The sequence below is a fragment of the Patella vulgata genome, chromosome 4 (assembly GCF_932274485.2).
Source record: "Patella vulgata chromosome 4, xgPatVulg1.2, whole genome shotgun sequence".
NCBI lineage: Eukaryota > Metazoa > Mollusca > Gastropoda > Patellidae > Patella > Patella vulgata.
Genome location: NC_065882.2, coordinates 3,004,891 through 3,031,113, shown reverse-complemented (window position 1 = coordinate 3,031,113; position 26,223 = coordinate 3,004,891). Strand labels below are relative to the sequence as shown.

Below are 26,223 nucleotides of genomic sequence, written 5' to 3'. Positions count from 1 at the left end.
ATAAAATTGAACCATGTGTTAGTCTCGAAACGACCTAGTTTGTGTCGAGTGGACGTTAAACCCCATTTCTCTCTCTCTCATTTTATAAATGAAAATTGTGTTTCAAATTGAGTGACTTGATCCCCGCCTTCCTTGGTGCGACCATTGATTAATTTGCTTAATTTGCCCTTTAGGATGTTGTCTGCTCTTCAGATTATATGTACTACTATCAGACATCCTTGCTGTGTTTGTTTTCTTCGTGATCGTAATAATACTACAGGGTAAATGGTTCTTACAACTTTATTGTTAAGCTGTAATGGCTTTGAAGGTACCTCGTTCTCAATAATAATAGCTGCTTGTAATATCTGGGTGAGCTCTGACCAATCTCGCTCTACACCCTGTTTTATAACCCCCTAATTTCTGCACGTCTTAGATAGCCTTGACGTTAATTTTCATCCCAAATATGGAATAAACCTCTTTGTTTCACAAGACCAGAGGAGGAAACATTACCATATTTGATCTACCAACCATAGGTCAATTAACAGATAGAATTTGATGGATAGTTTGATAATGGTGATGATTTTACCAAAGTATCACTGTTTTTATGCAAAAACATATATTCACGTTCATTAAGTACATGTGATTTGACTCTATAGACAAAGTGAAGCAACAATTTTTCAAAGAACCAATATTGTCTTAAGGACCAAAGTGCTACATATTTTCGCGGCATGCAAAATGTTTACGTCTTTCTCATTCAAAAAATCAGAGCTTTGTTTAGTTATTTGTGCCAAATTAATATTATTATCTTTTCATTGATTCAATTTATAAAAATAATCTGAGTTAAAATAGACCTTTAATAAAAAATGATTCATTTAAAGGTACATTATGTAAGATTTAGATAAAGAGCGGACAATTCTCGCTTTAATAATTCAAAAATAGTTAATGAAAAGGGAAGATATTGAAAATTTCAATCAAATTACTTCATTCAGAGCCGAGTTATCGCCGTTAGACAAACAGTGTAGTCTCAATTGTCATTGCTACTGTTGTATTAATGATAATAAACAAAGTCTGGATTATCCAATTTAAATTAAATCATTAACTGTCAATCATATTTTAATCTGTTGAAAATCTCGAGCATCCGATGCCATCAAGAGTTGATTATGGCCTTGGTAAGTTAATTAATGTCTAATTAATAACTTATATAACATACCAGGCCTAAAGAAAGACCTGCAATAGGCAGATTTACCTCTTGATAAGTTTACGGGAGATTTTTTTATGTGAGCATTTAACTAAAAATGGGCCTTTAATGAATATGTCTTTTTGAATTTTTGTATGTGATCTGAAAATGGAAATTTAAACTAGACTTGTGTCTTTGAAAAAGATTCACTGCCCCAATTAAGGAAAATGATTCGATTTATGAAAATAATATATGTGAACGTGCCAGTACAGAATTGATGTATAAAATTAGTAATACCAAAGACATATTTTGTTGACGATTTTCAACATACATGTTTATTTTGCTTTTAGAATGCTCCATATTGAACTAAATGTTTGTATTTTGTTGAAGGTTTTCCCTATACATGTTTATTTTGAACTTAAATGTGCCTTATTGCTTTGTTTAAGTTATTCAAATGAATTGTTAAAATAAAATGTTGATCTTTAATTATATTCAGTTTTTCTATATTAAAAATGGAACAATTTTCTGCTGATGTTATTTATAATCTGATTAAAATACTGATCTTTATTTCGTTTTGTTCTTTTATACTTTCCATGTCCTTCAATACATGGAGATCTGACCGGTTGTAGTGCATGGACTATAAAAATGGATCCGTCTGCCCGTCACACTCTTTGGAACACAATAACTCTCCTTCTAATTGAGGTAGAATGTTCAAACTTGGTGTAGGTGTTTATTAGGTGAATACCTTGATGCTTAGCCTAAGTAGAAATAAGCAATTTCTTTGGTTGATGCTTTGGGACAATATCTTTAGTTCTAATTAAGTGGGAGTGCTGAAACTTGGTGTATAGTTTCATTATATCAATACCTTGACTAGGTTTGTGAATGAGCATTTTCTGCTTGGGGTAAGCGGAGCGATGAGCAATTTGATTGGTCAAGAAATGGAGCTCGATAATTTTGATTCTGATTGAGACTTGGTGTATAGTTTCATTATATCAATACAAGACTTCAATAACTCATCTTCTAATTGAGGTAGAATGTTGGAAATTGGTGTAGATGTTGACTAGGTGAATACCTTGACAGTGTTCGATCATGCACATTTTCCACTAAGGACTAGCAGAGATAAGCAATTTGATTGGTTGAGACTTTGGAACCCAATAACTTGGTTCTAATTGGGTGAGTGTGATGAAACTCCGAGTATAGATTCATTGTATCAATACATTGACTAAGTTCGATAATGAAAATTTTTCTGCTTAGGCTAAATAACGATAAGCAATTTGATTGGTCAAAACTTTGGACCATAACAACTCTGCTTTTAATTGAGGTAGAATGTTTAGACTTGATGTAGATGTTCATTAGTTGAATGTCTTGACTGAGTTCAATGATTACCATTTCCTGCTAAAGCTAAGCAATTTCATTGGTCGATGCTTTGCGACAAGATAATTTGGATTCTAACTGACGAAGAGTGATAACCGGTTCGATTGCTCGATACTTTTCAAAAAGACAAATATGCAATTAATTAATAGGCTACATCAGCCTCATTGTTGGCTCGTTTCTATGGTTACGGGTGCATTGTGAGGTAGAAATTTTACCCGGACAGCATCGTTTCAACCTAATGCTAACCCTAACCCTTAGTGAAGGCCAGGCTTAAAATACCCCCGACCGGACAACTTCCACAATCCCCTGTGAAATTGATTCGATGCTGACAGCGTAGAGAGAAGCTCGAGTTTCATCTATCCACCTGGATCATCATGTAATTCAGAAAGAGAGAGAGAGAAATGGGGTTTAACCTCCACACAAACTAGGTCATTTCGGGACTAACATGGTTTAATATTTTATTTCAATAATTCGCTTGTGCCTAGGGGTCTTTAGCAGTGGGAGGAAACCGGAGGACTCGGAGAAAACGCACGAGGTTGGACAGGCGACCCTACTCCTTGTCACGTACAACCAAGGATTCGAAACAACGCCAGTTGACACAATGACAGGCCTTATGATACAGAGTGCACGAGCTAACCATTCGGCCATCCAACCCCCCTTCAGAAAGTAAGAGATTAGGTTTGTGGATGAGGCACTCTTCTTCGGAAAATCCCGGCTACAACATTGTGTGTAAAATGCCTCAATTTGCACAAGATACAATTAGTTTATTTCTGTGCGATATTGCGACATAGGTTTGACTATATCCTATACGGGAGCCACATTCAATCCCTGCATTAAATATGATTGTCAACCAATCAGCTGAAATGTTTGATTATGTCGGGATTCTGCAATCACCATAACGTACTGGTAACACGACTCTGCAGGACACAATTCTGTTTCATCTGTTTCATTTGATTGCAATGCTGATAATGTAGAACCCACTATTGCACACCTCACTGCCCACCCAATTTAAAGGACAATATTGGTGTCAGTCACTCATTACCACATATGTGATAGAACTGGTTCAAGACGTTCCAAATATAAGTTTAACACAGAGATAATTGCTACGATAGATGTGTAATGACGATTTGAAAAAATGGATGTGACGAACACAAAAGGAAAACACGAGTTATCCGTCTATATAACTGACTGAAGTGGGAGGCTATCTGACAATTCATAAAAGATCATTGACTGTCACTAGATAAGAGAAAACGAAAAAATAGAAATAGCCCGTATATTCCCTTTGTTTTTATTCATTCTATATTTTAAAAAAAACATGGTAATACACAGACTTTTTCTATTTTTTTTTTTATGATAATGACTGACACCAATAATATTGTCCTTTAAATATAAAGTAGGAGGGGACAAAAAAATACTAAGAACATTCTGATTTTGGAACATTGTATTGCCACGTTATCATACTAAATTAAATAGGAACATTTACATACAGTGGATAACAAATAACAAACGTTTCATATTTCAATCTAAATATAACTCAATGCTACTTTCGTTTTGTTTACCATGTGAATGAACCAATAACAAACTTTCATATTTCAATCTAAATAAAGCTCTACTTTCGTTTTGTTTATTTTGGTGATCACCCCATGGGACGAAGAACCTAAAAATACAACAGAACGAAATGTTTGTATCAGTTTAATTAGACTGACATAAATTATAAAAGTTATATACAGGAATGGGTTAAAGGAATAGTACCTCTTCGATTTAGATCAAAATAAAGTGTTCAAATGGACTGATCTGATGTGGGTTGAAATGCTTTAAATTTTCATGTAGTCCAAAAATGTTTAGTTTTGTGTCCGATTTAAAAAGTTGAACAGAACTTTAGTCATTATATTTGACACTTGGGCCGTGCTTTAAATTTTCATACATATTGTAGTCCAAAAAATTTAGTTTGTATCCAATTTAAAAAGTTGAACAGAACTTTAGTTATTATATCTGACACAGGGCTTTCTCTTCAAAGCTTTGACAGCTGGTCAATTCTTGATGTATTTCGTTTACCATCTCAGATTTAAACAATATTTTTCCAAGGAATACAAGTTTTTAGTGTTACCCCCAAAAGGAGAAATTCAAAGTTCATGTCCTATAAGTTCTCCAGGTGGTCAATTTACCTGCCAGTCAGTCAAGTCCGGTAAATATCATTGAAATTTAAAGCCCTGGTTCACAGACACAAGAAAAAAGATGTGTTGCCAGGTAACAAAACATACTCCTGCAGCAGCTAAATCTATGGATATAACAATTATATACATATCTTGCAAATCAAACCAAATTTAATCAGATGAACACTTTTATTTCTCAAGGAAATCAAATTGGTCAAATCCTCTCAAATACTGCTTGGGAAGTAATTAAAGTTCTTGCTAAAGGGACGGACTTTATACACAATACAGAACCTGGCTAAAGGGACGGACTTTATACACAATACAAAATAAATACGTAACCTGCAATATAAAATTATATATATATATATAAGATTGTCAAATAATTAGAAGGACATTTTACTTTAAATAAATCAAGACTTCAATCAATAACACCTCCTAATATGGTAATATGCATTTGACGTTACAGGATATTAAGAGAGGCATTAGGGCTTTTGAGATCTTCATCAGTAGGTAAAAAAAAATAATTTTCAATTTTAACTTCCAATTTTCACATTGTGCAACTTTTAAAAGTGGATTTCAAGAATTTTAACAAATGAAATGTAATGAAATGGGGTTTAACGTCCTACTGTTCTGCTCCGACTGGGCTAATGAAGTGCAGGAGATAACAACCAACTAGAAACCTAGATCACTAACCTGTACAACAGATCACAGAGAGAGAGAGAGAGAGAGATGTGGTTTATTTAAGTGGTTTATTTCAATAATTTGTGGTGCGTAGGGGTCTTTAGCAGTGGGAGGAAACCGGAAGACCCGGAGAAAACCCATAAGGTTGGACAGGCGACATCACACACAGGCATGGAAAAGTATTTTCAAATTGAATGAAAAGTCAGTGCATGAATTTTTGACAAATTCGTGAGTCCTAGGTTATGTTGATAATAATCAAAATTAATTACATTTTTTTTTCTTGATTAAAGTGATAATGCCTCGTATAAAATTTCCATCTAGGGATTACAATATTTTGGATGTTATTCAAAATTAATGACATTAATTTCTAGATTAAAATGATAATGCCTCATTTCATTTAGTGATTACACATTTTAAGGTTTTAAAGCAAACTGTCATTTTAATTATATATTAAATGCACAAATTGAATAAGCTCTACTAATAACATTACTGATACATTTGTTTCTTCAATCCTTAGTCAGGAGAACTAAAACTAAAATATTTTAAAGCATATACTGTGTTCTCGTTGGCTCGGACGTAAATTCTTGGACATGTTTTAAGCCAAACGAAACATCATATTCTTAAAATATATTAGATTTCATGAACAAAATAATCAAAGTACACTATATTTATTATTTTTACTATCAGCAGTTAGAATGAATAATGAGTTACTAAAAAGACCAATATGAAGTATATACAAAGAATTTTACTGGTAATTATTAACTGACTTAACCAGTACACACAAATAGTTCCCTACAGTTTGGCTATTAATCCAAGTTGTGACAATTTCATCATGTACATTATAACAAATAAACAACTTAAATTTCATTATCTGATCAAGTTTAGCTAAAAAAATGCCCCAATTCACGCATACTGACATCCAAAAGATATTATACCAAGTCTGATATATAAAAACAAAACATGTTGTATACATGTACATATTTTCGAAAGGATATCGGACATCTTCAGTTAATAGCCAAGAACGTTGTGCTCTTATCTTTTCGTATAAAACTTTCAATCACAGTAGGAGAAATTCTGCCAGATCGAATTGATTAAACTTTCTCAGAATGGAATTTACTTAATCCCACCAATACTGACAATCATTGGATAATAAAATATCTCAACCAACCACAACAGCTGAAACATGATCGTCGTTTTAAAATTATGTCACGATTTTACTCACAATACAACAGATATAGGGACTGATGGAACTGTGACAAATTTGAATTGCAATTCTGTCAATTCGGAACATTACGGATAAACAATCAATAATCAACTAATGCTAGGTTCCCAACTGCGTTACGATAGGATTGTCCCTATTGAATCCACGATCTGGTACGTGCAGATATTTTTGGATACATTTCGATACAATCAACACGATCGCTGCGACTGACCACAATATATGGTAACACTTGATAGGATCACCACGATTACTCCACGATTTCATTCATAGTGCAAATCGTCATAGTGGGAACCGAGCATAAGAGAGAGGGGAATCTGGTATCACAGAATAATGTAAAATCGTTTAAAAACATTAATACATGCAGACAGTGCTCATTTAAAATCAACAATATTAAAAATATTATAAATTGGAATGTAAAATGGCTGGATCTCATGATTTTCTTTTTTAACAATAAATAGTTTAATACAATTAAAACATTTAAAAAAAAATAAAAATATGTTAAATCACATGTTTTAAACAATTATTAACATTTTATTCCTTAGCAACAATAATTCTCCTTAGCAACAAATATTTTCATCTCCATACAAATAATTCTCTATCACAGTAATCTTTTGCTATGATTTCATTGTCATTCAACACTCAAACTTAATAAAATTCATGAATAAATCAGAATTTTATTCATAAAAATTCACATCACAGGTTTAAATTATTAACATTGTTCTAACATAAAAAATATTTACACTCTTGCTTAACATTTCCATGGATTTTAAATAAATTAAATTTTATAATGTGACTTTGTTCACTTCTCTTAAAAATAATCCCATTTGTGGATTTCTGTATCACAATAAAAAATATCCCTCTGCATTCTTCTTGTTTTGATAATCATTTCAATTGAATATTGATAATCATTTCAAATTAAATTTGATAATCATTTCCAATGAAAATTGATAATTATTTCAAATCAAATTTGATAATCATTTCAAATCAAATTCGATAATCATTTCAAATCAAATTTGATAATCATTTCCAATGAAAATTGATAATCATTTCAAATCAAATTTGATAACCATTTCAAATCAAATTTGATAATCATTTCAAATCAAATTTGATAATCATTTCAAAACAAATTCAAAAATTTGATAATCATTTCAAAACAAATCTGACAATAATTTCAAATATAATTTGATAATCATTTCAAATCATATTTAATAATCATTTCATTTCAAATCTGACAAACATTTCATTTTAGTTCAAGTCGGACAATCATTTCAAATAAAATTTTAGAAAAGATCTATAGATTTTTTTTTAGGAATTCTATTTGTGGATTTCTGTATTCTGACTACTTTCACAAATATAATCATTAATATTTTCTTGTAAATATTGGATGGTTGCCATTTTCTGGTTAAGCAGGTCATTGAGTCGTCTGAGGTAGTCTTCAAAGCTCTGAAAGACAAATTAAAATGGAAGTTCGAACCAGTTTTTTCACTTCAAAATTTTGCATGTCGGTTAATTTCTACGGAATTTTGTTTATCTTGGAATTGCAAGAAAATAATTCTAAATGATTTAATCATGTTTCGCTTTATCCCAATTATTTTTATATTTTTAAATTTTTTTTTTTCAAAATAAATTATATAAAGATTAATAATTAACGTTACCTTTTGTCCTGATTTTTTGGCAGTCAGTAATAATTTCATTTCCTGCTTACAAAGGGAGGTGACTCTGGTCAACTGGTCTTCGTGTGCTGCTATCAGCTTACTCCTGTAAATGGATGAGAGAGGGAGAGTTGGAGTGTAATATCTACACAAACAAGGTTATTTCGGGACTAACATCTTTCACAATGATCGCATGTGCAGCCCGAGGGCGGAGACTGAACTATCCCTCAACCTTTCGGTTATCGGGGATTTCACTTGTATAACAGTTCCCCATCTTCCTTGTATGTCATTCGGTATGAATAGATTTCATATGTGATCAGATATTATGTAATTATTCTTGTATTACAGACCATTTAATTGTGTGTTACGCATGCGTGCGATTCAAAAGGATATGAAAAAATCTTTTCGGCGCGTTAGGGGCCCCGCGATTTCTAGTCAAGCCCAGGGCCCCACTCCGGTTAAGCTGGGCTTTGGGGAGCACTGTACATGCCTAGTTCTATAATTGTATCACATTGTAAACCTACCGTGAATCTGATGATTCTGCCTTGACTCTGGTTAGATTCACAGATTCCCATGGACGACTGTTTGAAACTGGTTTAGGTTGTAGGACATCTTGAGCAGCAGTACAGGTAGTGACAGACTGCGAGACAGGTTTGGTAGTTAGTGGTTGGGGATGTATGGGAGAAAACATAGAGCGTTCCGATAACTTATCAGGTGGTCCTCCTTCTGCACCTGCTGCTCCATCTTCATCGATTCTCGAGGAATAGGGTTTTAGTAATTCCGTTTGAGAATCATCTCGTGGACTGACTATAACGTCCTTCATTACAGGAGAAGAACTGTCCGTGGTGGAATTTGATAAAGTTTTTTGTTTCGTATTATTATCGGATGTCTCCGTTATTTTTGTGTCCTGAATTGCCATGTTGCCACTTCCAAGAGATTCATCTGACAAAGTTCTTCTCCGATCGAAATTCAACTCCCTTATTGCATTCTCTTCGTGAGGTCGACCTCCAGCAGCTGTGGTAAAAGGAGTTGGAGAAGGATTGGATCTAGATGCTCCACTACGAGATAAGTACTTAAAAAAGTCTGCCGGATCAGGAGCTGTTTGTTTTTTGTTTTGCAAATGGAGAGCTAGCATCGGGTCACTCTTTTCCTTCCGTAGACTATCTGATTTTGGTAATTTATATGGACCTTGACCTTGGTCCGAATGGCTTGCACGTACACCGTCAGAAGAATCATCGCTATGGGCAGGTGATTTGGGTACAGGACTGGTGGATGGAAGGGAATCAGCCTTTTTAACTCTTAATTTCAAGGCCGGTGGACGTGACTTCGGAGACAATGGGGGAGTTCTTGATTTAGGGGACAAAGGTGGTGTTTTAGATTTTGGGGACAGAGATCCACTTCTTGGAGATGGCGAAACATTTGTTGATGCCGGTTTCCTTCTGGCTTCTGTTTCAGGTTTCAATGGAGATCGTTGAGAAAATATTGTCAGATCACTACTGTGAGCGGGCATGACAGCTGGAATATTTGACAGTTGATTCATGGTCCCATTTCTTGGCGTCAGATTACCGTTACCTTGTTTGGGTTGATTTTCCATCGATGATCCCCAAACATAAGGTTGTGGTAAACCCATGGATTCAGGAGCAACCGATGCTGGTGGTGGAGGTTGTTGAAATAATTGTTTTCTTTTGGTACGATCTTCAGCTACAGGTTTGCCAAATAGTAAATCGTCTTCAAAACTTTCTACAACGGACAAGGGCATGTTTGGTCTTGTAGTATGTGGCTTGGGCTGGGATGTAGAAGGAGTAGGATTTATTGATGAAACTGAACTTGGCTTAACTTGATTGGTCTGCGTAAAGTAACCAGGGCCGAAAACAAACGATGATTCTTCTTTAGGTTTCAACTGATATCCCGTCGCCCGTGTTCCTTGCCGTGAAGCATCCAACTGTTGACCTCGGGTCATTTCATTTGGCTGAGCATTTTGAAACATCTTTACTCGTGCTCCAGGAAAATGAACCGGGTCTGGTTCTTGATCTTCAGCCGGTCCCCAGGCTTGAGCAGCAGGAATCTGAGAAGATTGACCAACTTTTGAACTATAGCTTTCTCCATTTTTGTTTAGGTCATTCATTTGATCAACATTATTAAAATCTGAAGTAGGAAAATCAAATTCGGTGTCGGTAGAGCGCACTATCGCTAAGTTAGGCATGGCACCCTCGTTAGCTTTTGGTAAAGTCATATTGTTAGAGTTAGAATCTGTGTCCGTGTGATCCGATTCACTAGCCGAGGCCTGCGTTTTAACAACAGGAACAGAATAAGGATTATAAGATGCAGACGCTGAAGCTCCCGAATAAGCACTGGTAGCAGAATATGAAGCAGATGCCCCGGCAGACGGTTGTTTTGGGCTTGGTGAATATCGTGCCGTTTCTTTCATCTTTCTTGGAATATCACCGAATCTTGATGCAACAGTAGCACTACGATTACTTTGTGACCTTGTAGGGGACGACGATGATGATTTGTGTTTTGAAGACTGACCCCTTACAGACTTCCTCTGAGGATTATGACCCCTGATAGGTGTTTCTGAAGGATCTATTTGAAATTCTTGATGCCTGTGGGACGTGTGTCTTGTCATCTGTGATTTCATGGGTGTGGACGAGGCCAAGACGTTATGTGGATTGAACACAGATGGGGCGGTGATCGGGATATTCATTAAAAGGTTCACAGTTTGACTGATATTGGTATTCTTCGAATCTCTTTTCAGTTCCTTTACTCTTTAAAAAAAATATATAAATCAATATCAAGGATACATTATGGGATATTAGATAAAGAGCTAGCAGTTCTCACTACTATAATAGTTAAATAATAGATAATTTAAAGGGGATATGCTAAAAATTGAACAGCAGATCGGATTCAAATCCTAAATCAGACACATAAGATGACATCAAAGTTGATTAAGGTCTTTTGATGTTAATAAATGTCTAATTAAAAGTTTATATAACATTTCAGACCTAACTCGACACAAACTAGGTCCTTTCGGGACTAACAAATGGTTCATTTTTATTTCAATAATTTGCTTGCGTGTAGGGGTCTTTAGCAGTGGGAGGAAACCAGAGGATCCGGAGAAAACACACAAGGTTGGACAGTCGACCCTACTCCTTGTCACGTACAACCGGGGAATCGAAACCAAACCAGTTGACTGAATCAAAGACCTTATGATACAACGCGCTCAAGCTAACCATTTGGCCATCCAACCCGCCTTTCAGTGAAGGGAACTTTAGCAGTGGAAGGAAACCAGAGTACTTCTACAACACGGAGGAACTTGAGCAGACTATCCTACTTCTTGTCATGTACACAGAGAGAGAAATGGGGTTTAACGTCCACTCGACACAAACTAGGTCATTTCGGGACTAACATATGGTTTAATTTTTATTTCAATAATTCGCTTGCCTTATGATACAGCACGCACGTGCTAACCATTCGACCATCCAACCACCCGTTGTCATGTACAAGCTAGGGATTGAACCCATGCCACTTGACTTGATGACAGACCTTATGATCTAAAGCGCATGCCTCTACTATCTAAGCCTAACCATATTCTTCTATGATGTCCGTATGAGAGAAGTTTTAAATTTATTACCTCAAATACAGGCTAACAAAGTAAAATGAATAATAATAATAATTAAATAAAGTTATTATTATTATTATTATTATTTAACAAAACTGATGAAGAATATCTTACCTGTCAGCATATCTGAGAGTGTTGAGTGTATTTTCACACGCTGATTGAGTAGGGGAGATATTGGCTATCATACAAGTTTTAGAATTTCCAACAAAGGAATCTTTTAAAATATGGGTTAATTTACTCTGTCGAAATGGAGTATGCCGTGAATCTTGATCTATAGAACGGATACATTCCTTCAACTGTAAATAAAATAACAGAATCATTCAACCTACTAGAAAGAAACTTGAACATCAAAAGGGGTTGGATGGGGAATAGAGTAAAGGGGAATTATAAAAGCCAGGGGACGTAATATTAGCAATTTAAATACCGGTAATTAATTATTGTTAAAGGGACAATAACACCCTTGCTGGCTTGACAGCTCTAGAAAATAAAAAATAGCCTTATTCTAAGTACTAGATGTGTTAGTGTCCTACCTGTTGTATAAATTATCTATTAAATCCTATTTTACTTGTCCAGAGGGTTCAAAAATATTTTTAAATCCCAGTAACATTTGAAAAGCTTTACGTCAGACTTTTCAAATCATTTAGTTGAATTTTTTCAGTTTTTTAAATTAGGTGTGTTAAGATGAAATTTGTATCATCAATTAATTGAAATATTGTAAAATAGTACAATTTGTTGACCAGAATAAAGATTGGGACATATTATTCAGTTACAACAAGAGTGGTATTGAGCCTTTAAGTATATTATAGGACATACAATCATAATAAATATCATATTCCAACCGACATGCTTTTTATTTAAAGGGGTTTAGGTATGATTAGATAAAGAGCTGACAGTTCTCGCTATAATAGTTACAAAATAGATAATGAAAATAAAATATGCTGAAAATTTCAGTCAAATTGCTTCACTCTGAACCGAGATATTAGCCATTCAACTTTAGACTAGCCTCGAACATCATCACTAACTTTGGTGCTATAATAAACCAAGTAATGTTATCTATTTTGACGTTAAATCATCCATCACAAAATGTATTAAATCCACTAAATATTGCAGACTAATGAAGACATCAAGAGTTGATTATGGTCTGGATAAGTTAAATAATGTCTAATTAATAATTTAGATAACATTTCAGCCCTAAAGAAAGACCTGCAATAGACAGATTTAGCTCTTGTATAATGCATGTTTAATTGAGGGGGGATGAAGAGCCATGAATCATGATAAATACAACAAACACAGCTAAAAAAGGAGATTTTCTTGGAACTGGGCTAATGAAGACAGGCATATGCCATATAGTGTGCTATGAGGGATCTTTTACATGCACGCCAATATGTACACAGGGCGTTTTTTTGTACCATTCGAATGACTAGACAGCTGTCCTTGTTAGGCCCTCCGTCCTGAACCACTGACACGGGGAAATCGCATCGGAAAATCCTTACGCGTAGGGGTCTTCAGCAGTGGGAGGAGACCGGAGGACCAGGAGAAAACCCACAAGGTTGGACAGTCGACCCTACTTCTTGTCACAAACAACCAGGGAATCGAAACCACGCTAGTTGACTCAATGACAGACTTTATGATACAGCGTGCACGTGCTAACCATTCAGCCATCTCCACTCCCACATACTTATATAATAAAACATAAAGCTAGAACAGGGAATATAGACTCAGAGATATTAAGATTTTTGTTAGATTGATGGGGAATATATATTATAGACATTAAGAGTTCTTTCCTGTAACAACATATAATTATTCGGATGAGACAAAAAAAAACAAGGTACTGTGTACATATTAGCGTGTGTAAGAGAACCAATAAGAATAGACATTTCTTCATCTTTTTAATAACATATAATCATTCAGATGGGACAAAAAAAACAAGGTACTATTTATACATTCGCGTGCGCATAAAAGAAACTTTTACATTTGGATTTCGTAAAAAAAGTAGATATTTCTTCATCGTAACATTATATAACCATTTCAACTTTTGATTAAAATCAGGAAGCTTCGTTTAAAAATACCAAATTCAAAATATTTCAATGTGTTTTATACGGTATTTCATGTTTACGTTTTCAACAAAATGCTATTTCATCTATCAGTGAGTGATTATGTTATGGATTTAATTTTAAAATATCCTTTTATAAAAAAAAAGATATACACTGTTTAGGCATCATGGAATATTCACAAAGACAGGTAATTACTGTTGGAATAATATTGACATTAAGCAATATGTCAAGTAAATATGGCAAATATCAATCAAGTCTATTATTATTTTTTTTTTGTGGCAGTTATTATGAAACATGCATTATGCAAGAGCTAAATCTGCCTACTGCAGATCTTTCTTTAGGCTTCAGGTGTTATAGAAATTATTAATTATACCTTTATATACATGACAACCCTAAAATCAACTTTGTAGACCCACAGATGGCTTGGATACAGTTTGGATTTAAAAAGCTGTCCATTCAAAATTAAATCAATAAATGGCGGACCAAGCTAACATTTACCATTAGTCGCTGATGTCACTACAGGCAACTGGTGATGAAAGGCCTGTCAAGCGAGGCTACCGTAGCCATTGAGCATGTTAACTGATAATCGAGAATATGTGGGTGGAGTTATCGTCTGTCAATCAAACGATCGCCAATTCTTATAGATGGTGCAGACACATCTGATGCCTATTTCTAGTCCAAACTTCAAACAGTGACAATTCCGTTCAGAACAAAGTAATTTTACTGAAATTTTCAACATTTTTCTTTTTTTATTATCTATTTTTGAATTATTATAGTGAGAATGGTCAACTTTTTATAAAACTCTTAAAGATACATTATGTAAGATTTAGATAAAGAGCTAGCCATTCTTGCTATAATAGTTTGAAAATAGATGATGTAAAATGAATAATTTGAAAATTTATTTCAAATTACTCTATTGCAAGCGAAGATATTAGCCTTTGAAGGTTTGACAGACGTGTGCAATAATTTCAACCACCGTACTGGTTGATCGAAGCTAAGTCTCGGTCCTCCATATTTGATTAAATCAAAGTATCGCTGAACCATTCTAATCTATTCAATATCGGAGAAATCTGATGCCATCGAGAGTTGATTAAGGCCTGGATCAGTTAATCAATGTCTAATTAATACTTTAGAAAACATTTCAAGCCTAAAGAAAGACCTGAAATAGGCAGAATTAGCTCTTGTATGTTTAATATAGTAATATTATGTTAGCATTTGCAGTAAAAGATTATTGACTCTATTTTCTGAAGTTTAAAACGACCCAGTTCATTTCAAAAAGAATTAAGAGCATGGAGGCGAAGTTATTAAAATTATTAGAGACGGAAGCTGATTGATATTAATTTCTGAAGTTTACAACGACCTCTAGGACAAAAAAATGTGATTAATGTGCTTATGAAGACATACAGCTAGCAGACTTTGACCCTATTTTCTGAAGTTTAAAACGACCTCTGGTAATTATAACCCAGTTCATTTAAAAAAAGAATTAAGAGCACTAGGGTGAAGTTATTAAAATTATTGGAGATGGAAGATTATTGAAAATAATTTTTGTGCTTATACAAAAGACATACAGCTAGCAGACTCTGATTTTCTAAAGTTTAAAGGGGGGGTTGGATGGCTGAATGGTTAGCACGTGCGCGCTGTACCATAAAGTCTGTCATTGAGTCAACTGGCGTGGTTACGAATCCCCGGTTGTACGTGGCAAGGAGTAGGGTCGCCTGTCCAACCTCGTGGGTTTTCTTCGGGTCCTCCGGTTTCCTCCCACTGCTAAAGACCCTTACGCACAAGCGAATTATTGAAATAAAATTAAACCATATGTTAGTCCCGAAATTACCTAGTTTGTGTCAAGTGGACGTTAAACCCCATTTTTCTCTCTCTCTCTCTAAAGTTTAAAATGAACTCTGGTAACCCAGTTCATTTCAAAAAGAAATAAGAGCAATTGGGGTGAAATTATTAATATTACTGGCAACGGAAGCTTATTGAATGTGATTATTGTGCTTATATAAAAGACATACAGCTAGCAGACTTTGATTGATTTCTGCTCCTTCTAGTCGCGTCTGTTTATCGGTATCTGTTACATCTGCTGCCCTCTCACTTCCTGCTAAATCAATAAATGATATTCTGAAATAAAATGAATGTATATCTGTTTAATGCATGAATACCTAATACATGAAATATGGTGTTCTGGTAACACATGGTGTAGACGTAGACAAACTAAGTTTTTAAAAAACAATTACAGCAAGTTTAATTTAACAATATCAATAATCAATGTAAACATTCAAATATCCTTTAGTCATGTGAAAGACAAGATAGAGAGAGAGAGAAATGGTGTTTAACGTTCACTCGACACAACTAGGTCATTTCGGGACTAACATATGGTTTAATTTTATTTCAATAATTCGCTTGCGCATAGGGGTCTTTAGCAGTGGGAGGAAACCGGAGGACCCGGAGAAAACCCACGAGATTCGACAAGCGATCCTACTCCTTGTCACGTACAACTGGGGATTCGAAACCACGCCAGTTGACTCAATGACAGACTTTATATAACGTGCATGCGCTAACCATTCCGCCATCCCCACCCTCAACCCCAGTATCTTGGAACCAACTAACTAACTTTATGACACAGCGCGCACGCTAACCAATCAGCCATCCAACCCCCCGAAATGGAATGAAATGAAATGGGCTTTATTTAATGTCCTATTGTTCTGCTCCGATTTGGGCTAATGAAGACGGACATATGCCATAGAGTGTGCTATGAGGGAAATTTTGCCCGGACAGCGGCACTACAACCTACTCTTCTATCGAATTCCAACTGTCAAGGGATCTTTTACCTTCACACCAATGTGTACACGGGACCTCTGCTTTTCGTGCCATCCAAATGACTAGACAGCTGTCCTTGTCAGGCCCTCCATCCTGCATCACTGACAAGGTTGGGAACCATGCCGGAAAATCTTGATGAACCTTCTCGGCCGATGCAGGGATCGAACACCCGACCTCCAGGCTAGCGAGCCAGCATCTTACTCACTTAGCCACCAAGACCCCCCTCCCACAACTCAAAAGCCAAGCCAAGTGTGAAAATATGCCCACTCAACAGCTATCACTGTAATCCAGGTTTCATTTAATCTTGTGTATCTAGCACTTATTTCTTTCACATTCGTTTAATATCAAATCTTTCTTTAAAAAATCGTAAAAATCTTTTAAAATCACCAAAAATTATCTAATTTTTTACTTGTTTCCAGTTTAAAGCTGACTGATTAATTTTGATAATGAGTTTCCAATTTACAAGTATTTAATTTCCTGACCACTGTTCAAAAATTAATCATTATACATCAATAATCAATTGGGTTGTTTATTTTTTTAACAGCTACATTTGTATATAACGCAAAACAATCTGGTTAAACACAGATCCTATTTCGATACGTTTTTATAGTTCAAAATTTTGTTTTACTGGTCTTTACTGTTATCATTGACGTGTTCTGAATAGTGTGAGGTATTAGCCAATGAAACAGTCTGTTACGGCGAGCTTTAGGCGTGTTTTGCACGGAAGTGTGGGTAATCCACTAGTAACATCAATGCTGATTGGTTAATCAAATGTCTGACGTCATAGGGTCAAAAGCCGCTTGTATGACGCTGACGTGACCTATCGCAACAACCAGTCAGATCTTCATGTAGTGTAGGTCATCAAAAGTATAAAAAGAAAAAACGAAACATAGATCTGTAATCTAACCAGATTGCACACAAAAAAGATGATCCGGGATAGATCGGTCCATGAAAGGGTACACTATGAATAAGCAACAGCTTACTGTATTGATGAAACAGTCCATTGTTCTGGTATTCATAATAATATTGTAAATATTTTATATAGCTGATGGGGGATCACGTGGCTAAGTGGGTAAGACGCTAGCTCGCTAGCCTGGAGGTCGGGTGTTCGATCCCTGCATTGGCCAAGAAAGTTCATCCAGATTTTCCGGCGTGGTTCTCCCTTGTCAGTGATGCAGGACGGAGGGGCTGACAAGGAAAGCTGTCTAGTCGTTCGGATGGGACGAAAAACCGAGGTCCCGTGTATACATTGGAATGCACGTAAAAGATCCCTTGACATAAGAGTAGGCCGTAGTGCCGCTGTCCGGGCAAAATTTTCCTCATAGCACACTGTATGGCGTATGAGCCCAGTTCGGAGCAGAACAGTAGGACGCTAAACCCCATTTCATTTCATTTCATTTATATAGCTGATGAGATTTATACTGGTACCAACATGACTTACCTGCCCCTTCTTATATCAGAGTTATCTCTTAGTTCCATCTGTAGAATAGCATGAGATCGTGAGGAATCAGGATTTACACCTGTCGCACCTTTACTTCTAACAGAATTACCATATTCTAACACCTAGAGAGAGAAAGAAATAGGGTTTAACCTCCACTCGACACAAACTAGGGAGAGAGAAATAGGTTTGGTTTTTTTTTATAAAAATATTTATTCAGAAACTGATGGGATTCGGGAACAGGCAAAAAATATATAAACTCCTCTCCCGAGGGGGTTTAACATCCACTCGACACAAACTAGGGAGAGGGAGAGAGAGAAATAGAGTTTAAGGTCCACTCGACACAAAATAGGTCATTTCAGGACTAACACATGGTTTAAGTTTATTTCCATAAATCGCTTGTGCGTAGGGATCTTTAGCAGTGGGGGGAAACCGGAGGACCCAGAGAAAACCCACGGGGTTGGTCAGGCGACTCTACTTCTTGTCACGCACAACCGGGAAATCGAAACCATACCAGGTGATTCAATGACAGGCCTTATGATACAACACGCACACGCTAACCATTCGGCCATCCAACCCTGCCATTGAATTCAAACAGAAGCTGGTTAAATGACAGGAGAAACAAGGATAACTCTCAGAGCACATCCAAACATTAAAATATCCGTAAAATAGCCAGACAAATGTCTCCATTGTTCAACAATAATTTCTTCCTCACCTCAACCAGAACTTTGGAATCAACAGCCTCTGTTTCCGTTAAACCAGCAATACAAACACGATGAGATCCATCCTCTCTTGCATGTAATCTAGTTTAATAATTTCATAAATTCGATATTTAAAGATACATTATGTAAGAATAGATAAAGGGCTGGTAGTTCTCGTTTATCTAGTTTAATAATTTGATAAATTAGTTATTTAAAGATTTAGATAAAGGTCTGGACGTTCTTGCTATAGTAGTTCAAAAATAGATTGACTTAAAGATACATTATGTAAGATTTAGATAAAGACCTGGCATTCTCGCTATAATAGTTTAAAAATAGATAATGTAAAATGAATATATGGAAATTTTCATTCAAATTACTTTATTCTGTGGGAAGTTATCTCTGTTTGAAGTTTTGACAAAATGTGGCACGGATTGTTTATTATCGTAACAACGGTACTTGTTATTCGAGACATATCATCGCTTTTCTATTTCTAAATTAAATCATAAAATGGCAGTCGTATCTTAATCTGCTTAAATCTCAGATTTCATTTGAGGCTTGTAATGTGAATAAATGTTTACAAAATAGCTTATATAATTTTTGAAGCCCCCCCAAAAAAGACCTACATTTAGCTCTTACATAATGCATCTTTAAATATGGGGGGTATCTTAATGGGGCATTATTGAACATAAGATAAAAAATCTCATAGTTCTCACTATAATGTAAAGGGAATAAAAAATAAATTATGGGAAAGCGGAAGACCCGGAGAAAACCCACGAGGTTTGACAGGTGCTCTGCTGCTCAACACTTCTTGTTGATTAAATGCAAAAAGGATAATCGAGACTATGTCTTTTTAATGTACCGATCTATTTTGGAATATTAGTTGATTTTACTGAAAAAAATAAATCAAACCGCTCAAAGAGAGAGAGAGAGAGAGAGAGAAGAGAGAGAGAGAGAGAGTTTAACGTCCACTCCACACAAACTAGGTCATTTCGGGACTAACACATGGTTCAATTTTATTTCAATCATTCGCTTGCGTGTAGGGGTCTTTAGCACTAGCAGTGGGAGGAAACCGGAGGACCCGGAGAAAACCCACGAGGTTGGACAGGCGACCCTTCTCCTTGTCACATACAACCGGGGAATCGAAACCCTGCCAGTTGAATCAATGACAGACCCTATGATACAGCGTGCATGCTAACCATTCTATTCGGCCATCCAACCCCCCAATGATGATAGAGGCTAGGCTTAAAATTCAATCGCCAATATCTCGGTTTATAGTGGATCAATTTGACTGAAATTTTTAGCATATTCCCTTTACATTATCTAGTGTTTAACTATTATAGTGAGAACTGCCAGCTCTTTATCTAATCCTCTATAAAGTCCCACCCCCACCCACTCATCCGCCAACCTTAACATGGTATATATTTTCAAAAGACTTTTGAGATATTTATGAACGATCTGACTATATACCTGTTTCTTTTATTCAGCAGATCGAAAAGTTGACCACAGTATATCTCGAAAAAACTGACCCACACATGTAGGCCCGAACCGTATTTACCACTCTGTATAAGGGAGAAGATATCATTGGCTGCTAGTAGATACAAACCAGGTGTCTGAGTATTGCCGATCATCGTATGTGTTTTACCGGCACCAGTTTGACCATACGCAAAACATGTAGCACTACCGCTGGAATAAAGAGAGAGAAATGAGGTTTAGGGTTTCTCAATCAAAATCCAATCTGATTAAAACACAGATCCAATTTTGTTTCGTTTTTTATAGTTCAAAATTTCATTTTACTTGTCTTTACTACACTAGGATCTGGAAGAGGTGTTATATAATGGGTTGCAACGCATATAATAATGTAATATGAATGTATATAAATTGATTTACATTCAATCGTTTCCGTTTTTACTCTAATTTCAAATCAGTTATGTTTGGCGAAATCTGCCAGAAGTCTCGATCCAATGGCAATCTCTAGCGTCTGGTTATTCCAGTCTACACTGATAGTATTTATTACGCATGCTCTCCAGATATGAATATGGCGTGATCGTTTGACATGACTTGTTGAATATCTCTAGACTCATTCTTCGAGTTCCTTGTTATAAATGGCACTGAAATGCATTATGGTACACAATTTGTGTACCAATGGTAAAGCGTTTATTTTGTCTTAAATATTGGATATATCTGTTATCTAAATTGACAAATAATTTGTGTTTTCAATTTTGAAGACTTTAGATGATATTGAATTAGAGACTTAGCTACTTTAACAACAGATATGAAAGTGTTATATAACAACAAAGGCAAATCTTTCAATAATTTGTTGACTTATGTGCACATTGATTATTTAACATAAAGTTAGTTTGTCCTGGGGGAAATTGATTTTATACTTATGGATAAATTTCTATTTACTCACCCATTAAACAAACAACTTATTAAAGGTCTTGTTGCTCGAACATACACATCTTCATTTGAACAATTTTCATCAAAAACTTCATCAAACAAAAACTCATGCTGAAATAATAAATTCATAAATGGAGTGTGGAGAGAGAGAGAGAGAGAGAGAGAGAGAGAGAGAGAGAGAGAGAGAGAGAGAGAGAGAGAGAGTCGGTCCTCCACTAGCCTCAAACTAGGTCATTTCGGGACTAACATATATATGGTTTAATTTTTTATTTCAATAATTCACTTGCGTGTAGAGGTCTTTAGCAGTAGTGGGAGGAAACCAGAGGACTCAAAGAAAAACCACAAGTTGGACAGGGAGGCGACCCTACTCCTTGACACGTATAACAAGGGAATCGAAACCACGCAAGTTGACTCAATGACAGATCTTATGATACAAAGAGAACGTGCCAACCATACAGCCATACAGCCATCCAGCCCCCCTCCCCCAGATAAACAAGAAGAAAAACAAGATGAGTAGAGCTTGGGGCCTGATTCCTTCTCCAAAAACACCTGTATACAGGCTTACCTGTAATGTGTAGGGTTTTAAATCCACAGCAAGTTTAGGTTCATTGACTGTCAACGTGGTTGTACTTTCAGCTAATACTATGTCTTCATCTACAGACTTTGATTCTTTTTTCGTCAAAGGTCTTTTCCGAACACAAACACGTATCCGTGCTTCACCGGAATGACGTGAAGATTTATGTCTTTTAAATATTTTAGATTTAGGAACACCGTAATTATATCCTGAATCGTGCTTAACTCTTTCTAACGGATTTCTACCTTGTTTGGGTGTGTCAGTTCTACTGGGCAGTCTCACAGGTAGTTCCTCTTCGGAGAGAGACTCTTCGCTTGATTCCTCGGAACTCGTTTCAGCCAATAATTCGATCATATCTAAATAAGATGTAGCGGAAAAGTTGGGTGTTCTATCACGAACAGTTACATCACGTGTAATTTCTAGTCCTCTACCACCGATACTTAAACTGTCTCTTATAGATTCTGATGATCGCTTTGGTTGCTGAAAGTAATAGAAACAATTTGATTAAAGAGGCATGATGCAAGAGCTAAATCTACCTATTGCAGGTCTTCCTTTAGGCCTAAAATGGTATCTAAATTATTAATTAGACATTAATTATCCAGACCATAATCAACTCTCGATGCCATCGCTAGTCTGCGATATTTGGCAGATTGGAATATATTTTTTTTTTTTTAAAATTAAAAGTAAAAATTGATAAACAAGACTTTGTTTTTTAATCTACCGACTTCAGTCATGATCAAGGTTAGCCTAAAGTTCAAAAGCTAATATCTCGGTTTAGAGAGGAGCAATTTGACTGAAATTTTCAACATATTCTATTTACATTATCTATTTTTCAACTATTATAGTGAGAACTGCCAGCTCTTTATCTAATCTCCCATAATGCCCCTTTAACAATTGACTAATCTGAATAAATGAAGAGATACACAAAAGATAATTATGAATGAAGTCTACTGATCACATCACACCGAAAAGGTGATTTTACTATTTGAATAACTATTGAGAAATAGTGAATCTTTCAAAGTGCCATATTTTCCTTAAATGTTTATTTTAATTGAATTAGTATATTAAATATTTCCTACTGGAGACAAAAATCTGATTAATTTCCATTAGCTTTTAAACTGACATCAAATAACAAATACCCAAAAATGAGTTGGAATAGCAATGACCAAGTGATTACTTAAAGGAGTTAAATCGCTAATATTTGGGACCTAGAAATTGATACAAATGGTACGCAATGCATATAATAATGTAATATGAATGTATATAAACTGATTTACTTTTAATCTTTCCCGTTTTTACTCTAATTTTAAATCAGTTATGTTCGGCGAAATACGCCAGAAGTGTCAATCAAATGGCAATATCTAGCGTCTGGTTATTCCAGTCTACACCGATAGTATTTATTGCGCATGCTCTCCAGATAAGAATATGGCCTCACGGTTTGACATGACTTGTGGAATATGTCTAGCCTCGTTCTTCGAGTCCTTTATTACAAATGGCACTAAAACGCATTACGATACACGATTCGTGTACCAATGGTAAAATGTTTATTTTGTCTTAAATATTGGATATCAGAAGCCCATCTTTTCACCATACGATAAGAACACCAATGTTGATTTAAATTGACAAATAATTCGTGTTTTCAATGTCGAAGAGAGAGAGAGAGAGAAATGGGGTTTAACGTCCACTCGACACAAACTAGGTCATTTCGGGACTAACATATGGTTTAATTTTATTTCAATAATTCGCTTGCGCGTAGGGGTCTTTAGCAGTGGGAGGAAACCGGAGGACCCGGAGAAAACCCACGAGGTTGGACAGGCGACCCTACTCCTTGTCACGTACAACCGGGGATTCGAAACCACGCCAGTCGACTCAATGACAGACTTTATGATACAGCGCGCGCACGCTAACCATTCAGCCATCCAACCCCCCTCAATGTCGAAGACTTTGGATGATATTGAGTTAGAGACTTAGCTACTTTAAACATGCAAATACAAATTTCAGCAATCTGATTACAATACAGATCTATATTTAGTTTCGTTTTATACTTCCGATAGCCTACACTACATGAATATGAAGATCTGACCAGTTGTAGTGGAAGGTCGTGTCCTTTGTAATATGAGCGATTTTGACCTTATGACATCAGACATTGATTAATCAATCAGCGTTGATGTTTCTAGTGGTTTACCCAAAGTTCCATGCACCTCACGCCAAGAAGTTGCCGTAACAGACCGTTTCATTGGTTAATCGCTTACATCATCCAGAACGAGGATTATATAACAACTTTTCAAGATCCTAGTGTAGTAAAGACAAATGAAATGAAATGAAATGGGGTTTAACGTCCTACTGTTTTGCTCCGAACTGGGCTAATGAAGACGGGCATACGCCATACAGTGTGCTATGAGGGAAATTTTGCCCGGACAGCGGCACTAAGGCCTACTCTTATATCGAATTCCAACTGTCAAGGGATCTTTTACGTGCATGCCAATGTGTACACGGGACCTCGGTTTTTCGTCTCATCCGAATGACTAGACAGCTGTCCTTGTCAGGCCCTCCGTCCTGCATCACTGACAAGGGGAAACCACGCCGGAAAATCTGGATGAACTTTCTCGGCCAATGCAGGGATCGAACACCCGACCTCCAGGCTAGCGAGCCAGCACATTACCCGCTTAGCCACCGTGATCCCCGTAGTAAAAAGAAGAAAAACAAAATTTTGAACTATAAAAAATGAAACGAAATAGGATCTGTGTTGTAATCAGATTGATTAAGTACTCAGAGAAACAAACTTTCTTTAATACCTGTGAATAGTCTGAAGCACTTCTTGATGAGGATCGAACACTTCTTCCAGCTGAAGCTGATCTATGTAACTGTGTTGATGAAGGTCTACTTGAACTATAATGGACAGATCTAACAATACTTATTAACTCTTCTAAACGTCTCTTGTCATCTAACGATGTTACTCCCATCGCTGAACACTGATCTGAAGTCAGGTTGGCCAAACCATCTGACCTTGTGATGCCATTAGCTCGAAATGTTGGATAGTATTTCTCTAACCTTGCCTCCCTCAAACATTCATATAATGTACCCATTTTGAGGTGTCACTCTGAATAAGAAAGACAATCAATCAAAGAATGATTTGTTAAAAGCATAATTTTTTCCTGTTTCTTTTGAATTACCGGTATTCCTTCTTGGTTAAAAAGAAATCCATGCCTTCACTCAAATTCAGGTTTATCTCTTGACTTAGGGTTTACCAGTAAGCTTACTAATCTAATAAACTCAGTATGAATAGATACATGTACGGTAGCCTAGATTCCATCATCAGATGTGACTTTAATTAAAATGTTATCTTTCTCATTGATTTTTACCCAGTATATAGTATATATATACAGTTCATTAGATTGTGATTTCATCAATAAATAATGAATCAGGGCCTCACAGTCTTGAGAGAATGTTGTTAGCAAGTCTATCTTTTCTGAGAAAGTAATGACAAAAATAGGCTTACTGTAAGATCTAAATTTTGTGCTATCACTTTGCATAAACAATTATAATTAAAATATCTATACCACTCCCTAACGACACCTACCGCTTATAGTACCGATATCCACAAATCGTCAAACAATGAAAATGACAGAAAGATGATATCACATCTAACATTAGACTCTCTGATGTACACAGACTATGCATGGCAATTTTCCAAGAATTTCTATAGACCAAGAGATGTCTAACAAAGAATATGTAAATATTGCTTGCAAAATATTATTATACCGTAATCATAAATCATGTAGCCTAACCTACCGTAAGCTTACTCAATATCATACTAAAACTAACAAATTTTTAAGTGCTCTATTTCTTTTAAAATTTGTCAATTTAAAATTTATATCATTCATGGTTTATGACCTCTTTATCTTTACATCAGCAAAGGGGAGCAGGTGGATTCAAGTCAACTTTTTTTGTCTTTGGATTATCCCAAAAAAGTTTTTTTGTACAAGAAATCTACAATAATTCACATCTATTCAATAATGGTATACCTTTATTTGTCCATATACCATCTACATCAATACATATCCCACTGCTTAGCTTGGTCGACCCATAAAAATCCAACATCACAGTTTCAAGATTGGACATGCATGTTCAACATCCTCAGATTGGTTAATTTTTGCTCATGATTTTTAAAAAGAAATCAAACGAATCTTTAAAAGTGATGAGTTGAAAAAATAAGGAAACCGATTAAAATACAAAAATCAAACAAATTGGATCCCAAAATAGCCACTTTAAACTTTTTTAATTGCTTTATTCGATGAATATTATATTTTTACTAAAATGTTTGGTTAGCAACACTCCATTTTGAAAATCGCGCCCCCCAGGGAAGACCATCGATTGTCCAGACG

The 26,223-nt window shown here is 35.7% G+C and overlaps 1 protein-coding gene across 2 annotated transcripts; it reads right to left on the bottom strand.

Annotated features, from left to right (window-relative positions):
• Window positions 1–7,818: 7,818 nt before the first annotated feature.
• Window positions 7,819–26,002, bottom strand: LOC126819682 (kinesin-like protein KIF24). Of its 2 annotated transcripts, XM_050547856.2 has the most exons (12): window positions 25,864–26,002; window positions 24,634–24,938; window positions 21,830–22,318; window positions 21,278–21,375; window positions 20,335–20,550; window positions 18,882–18,969; window positions 18,170–18,291; window positions 15,924–16,029; window positions 11,972–12,153; window positions 8,763–11,003; window positions 8,242–8,344; window positions 7,819–8,029 (listed from the first exon to the last, which is right to left on the bottom strand). In XM_050547856.2, exons 2-12 carry the CDS (start codon window positions 24,922–24,924, stop codon window positions 7,901–7,903), a joined length of 4,065 nt encoding a protein of 1,354 aa, XP_050403813.1. In that variant the 5' UTR covers window positions 24,925–24,938; window positions 25,864–26,002; the 3' UTR covers window positions 7,819–7,900. The 2 variants fall into 2 exon arrangements, with proteins under 2 accessions (XP_050403813.1, XP_050403814.1); XM_050547857.2 differs by lacking the exons at window positions 7,819–8,029; window positions 8,242–8,344; window positions 8,763–11,003 and having other exon boundaries at window positions 11,968–12,153.
• Window positions 26,003–26,223: the final 221 nt, after the last annotated feature.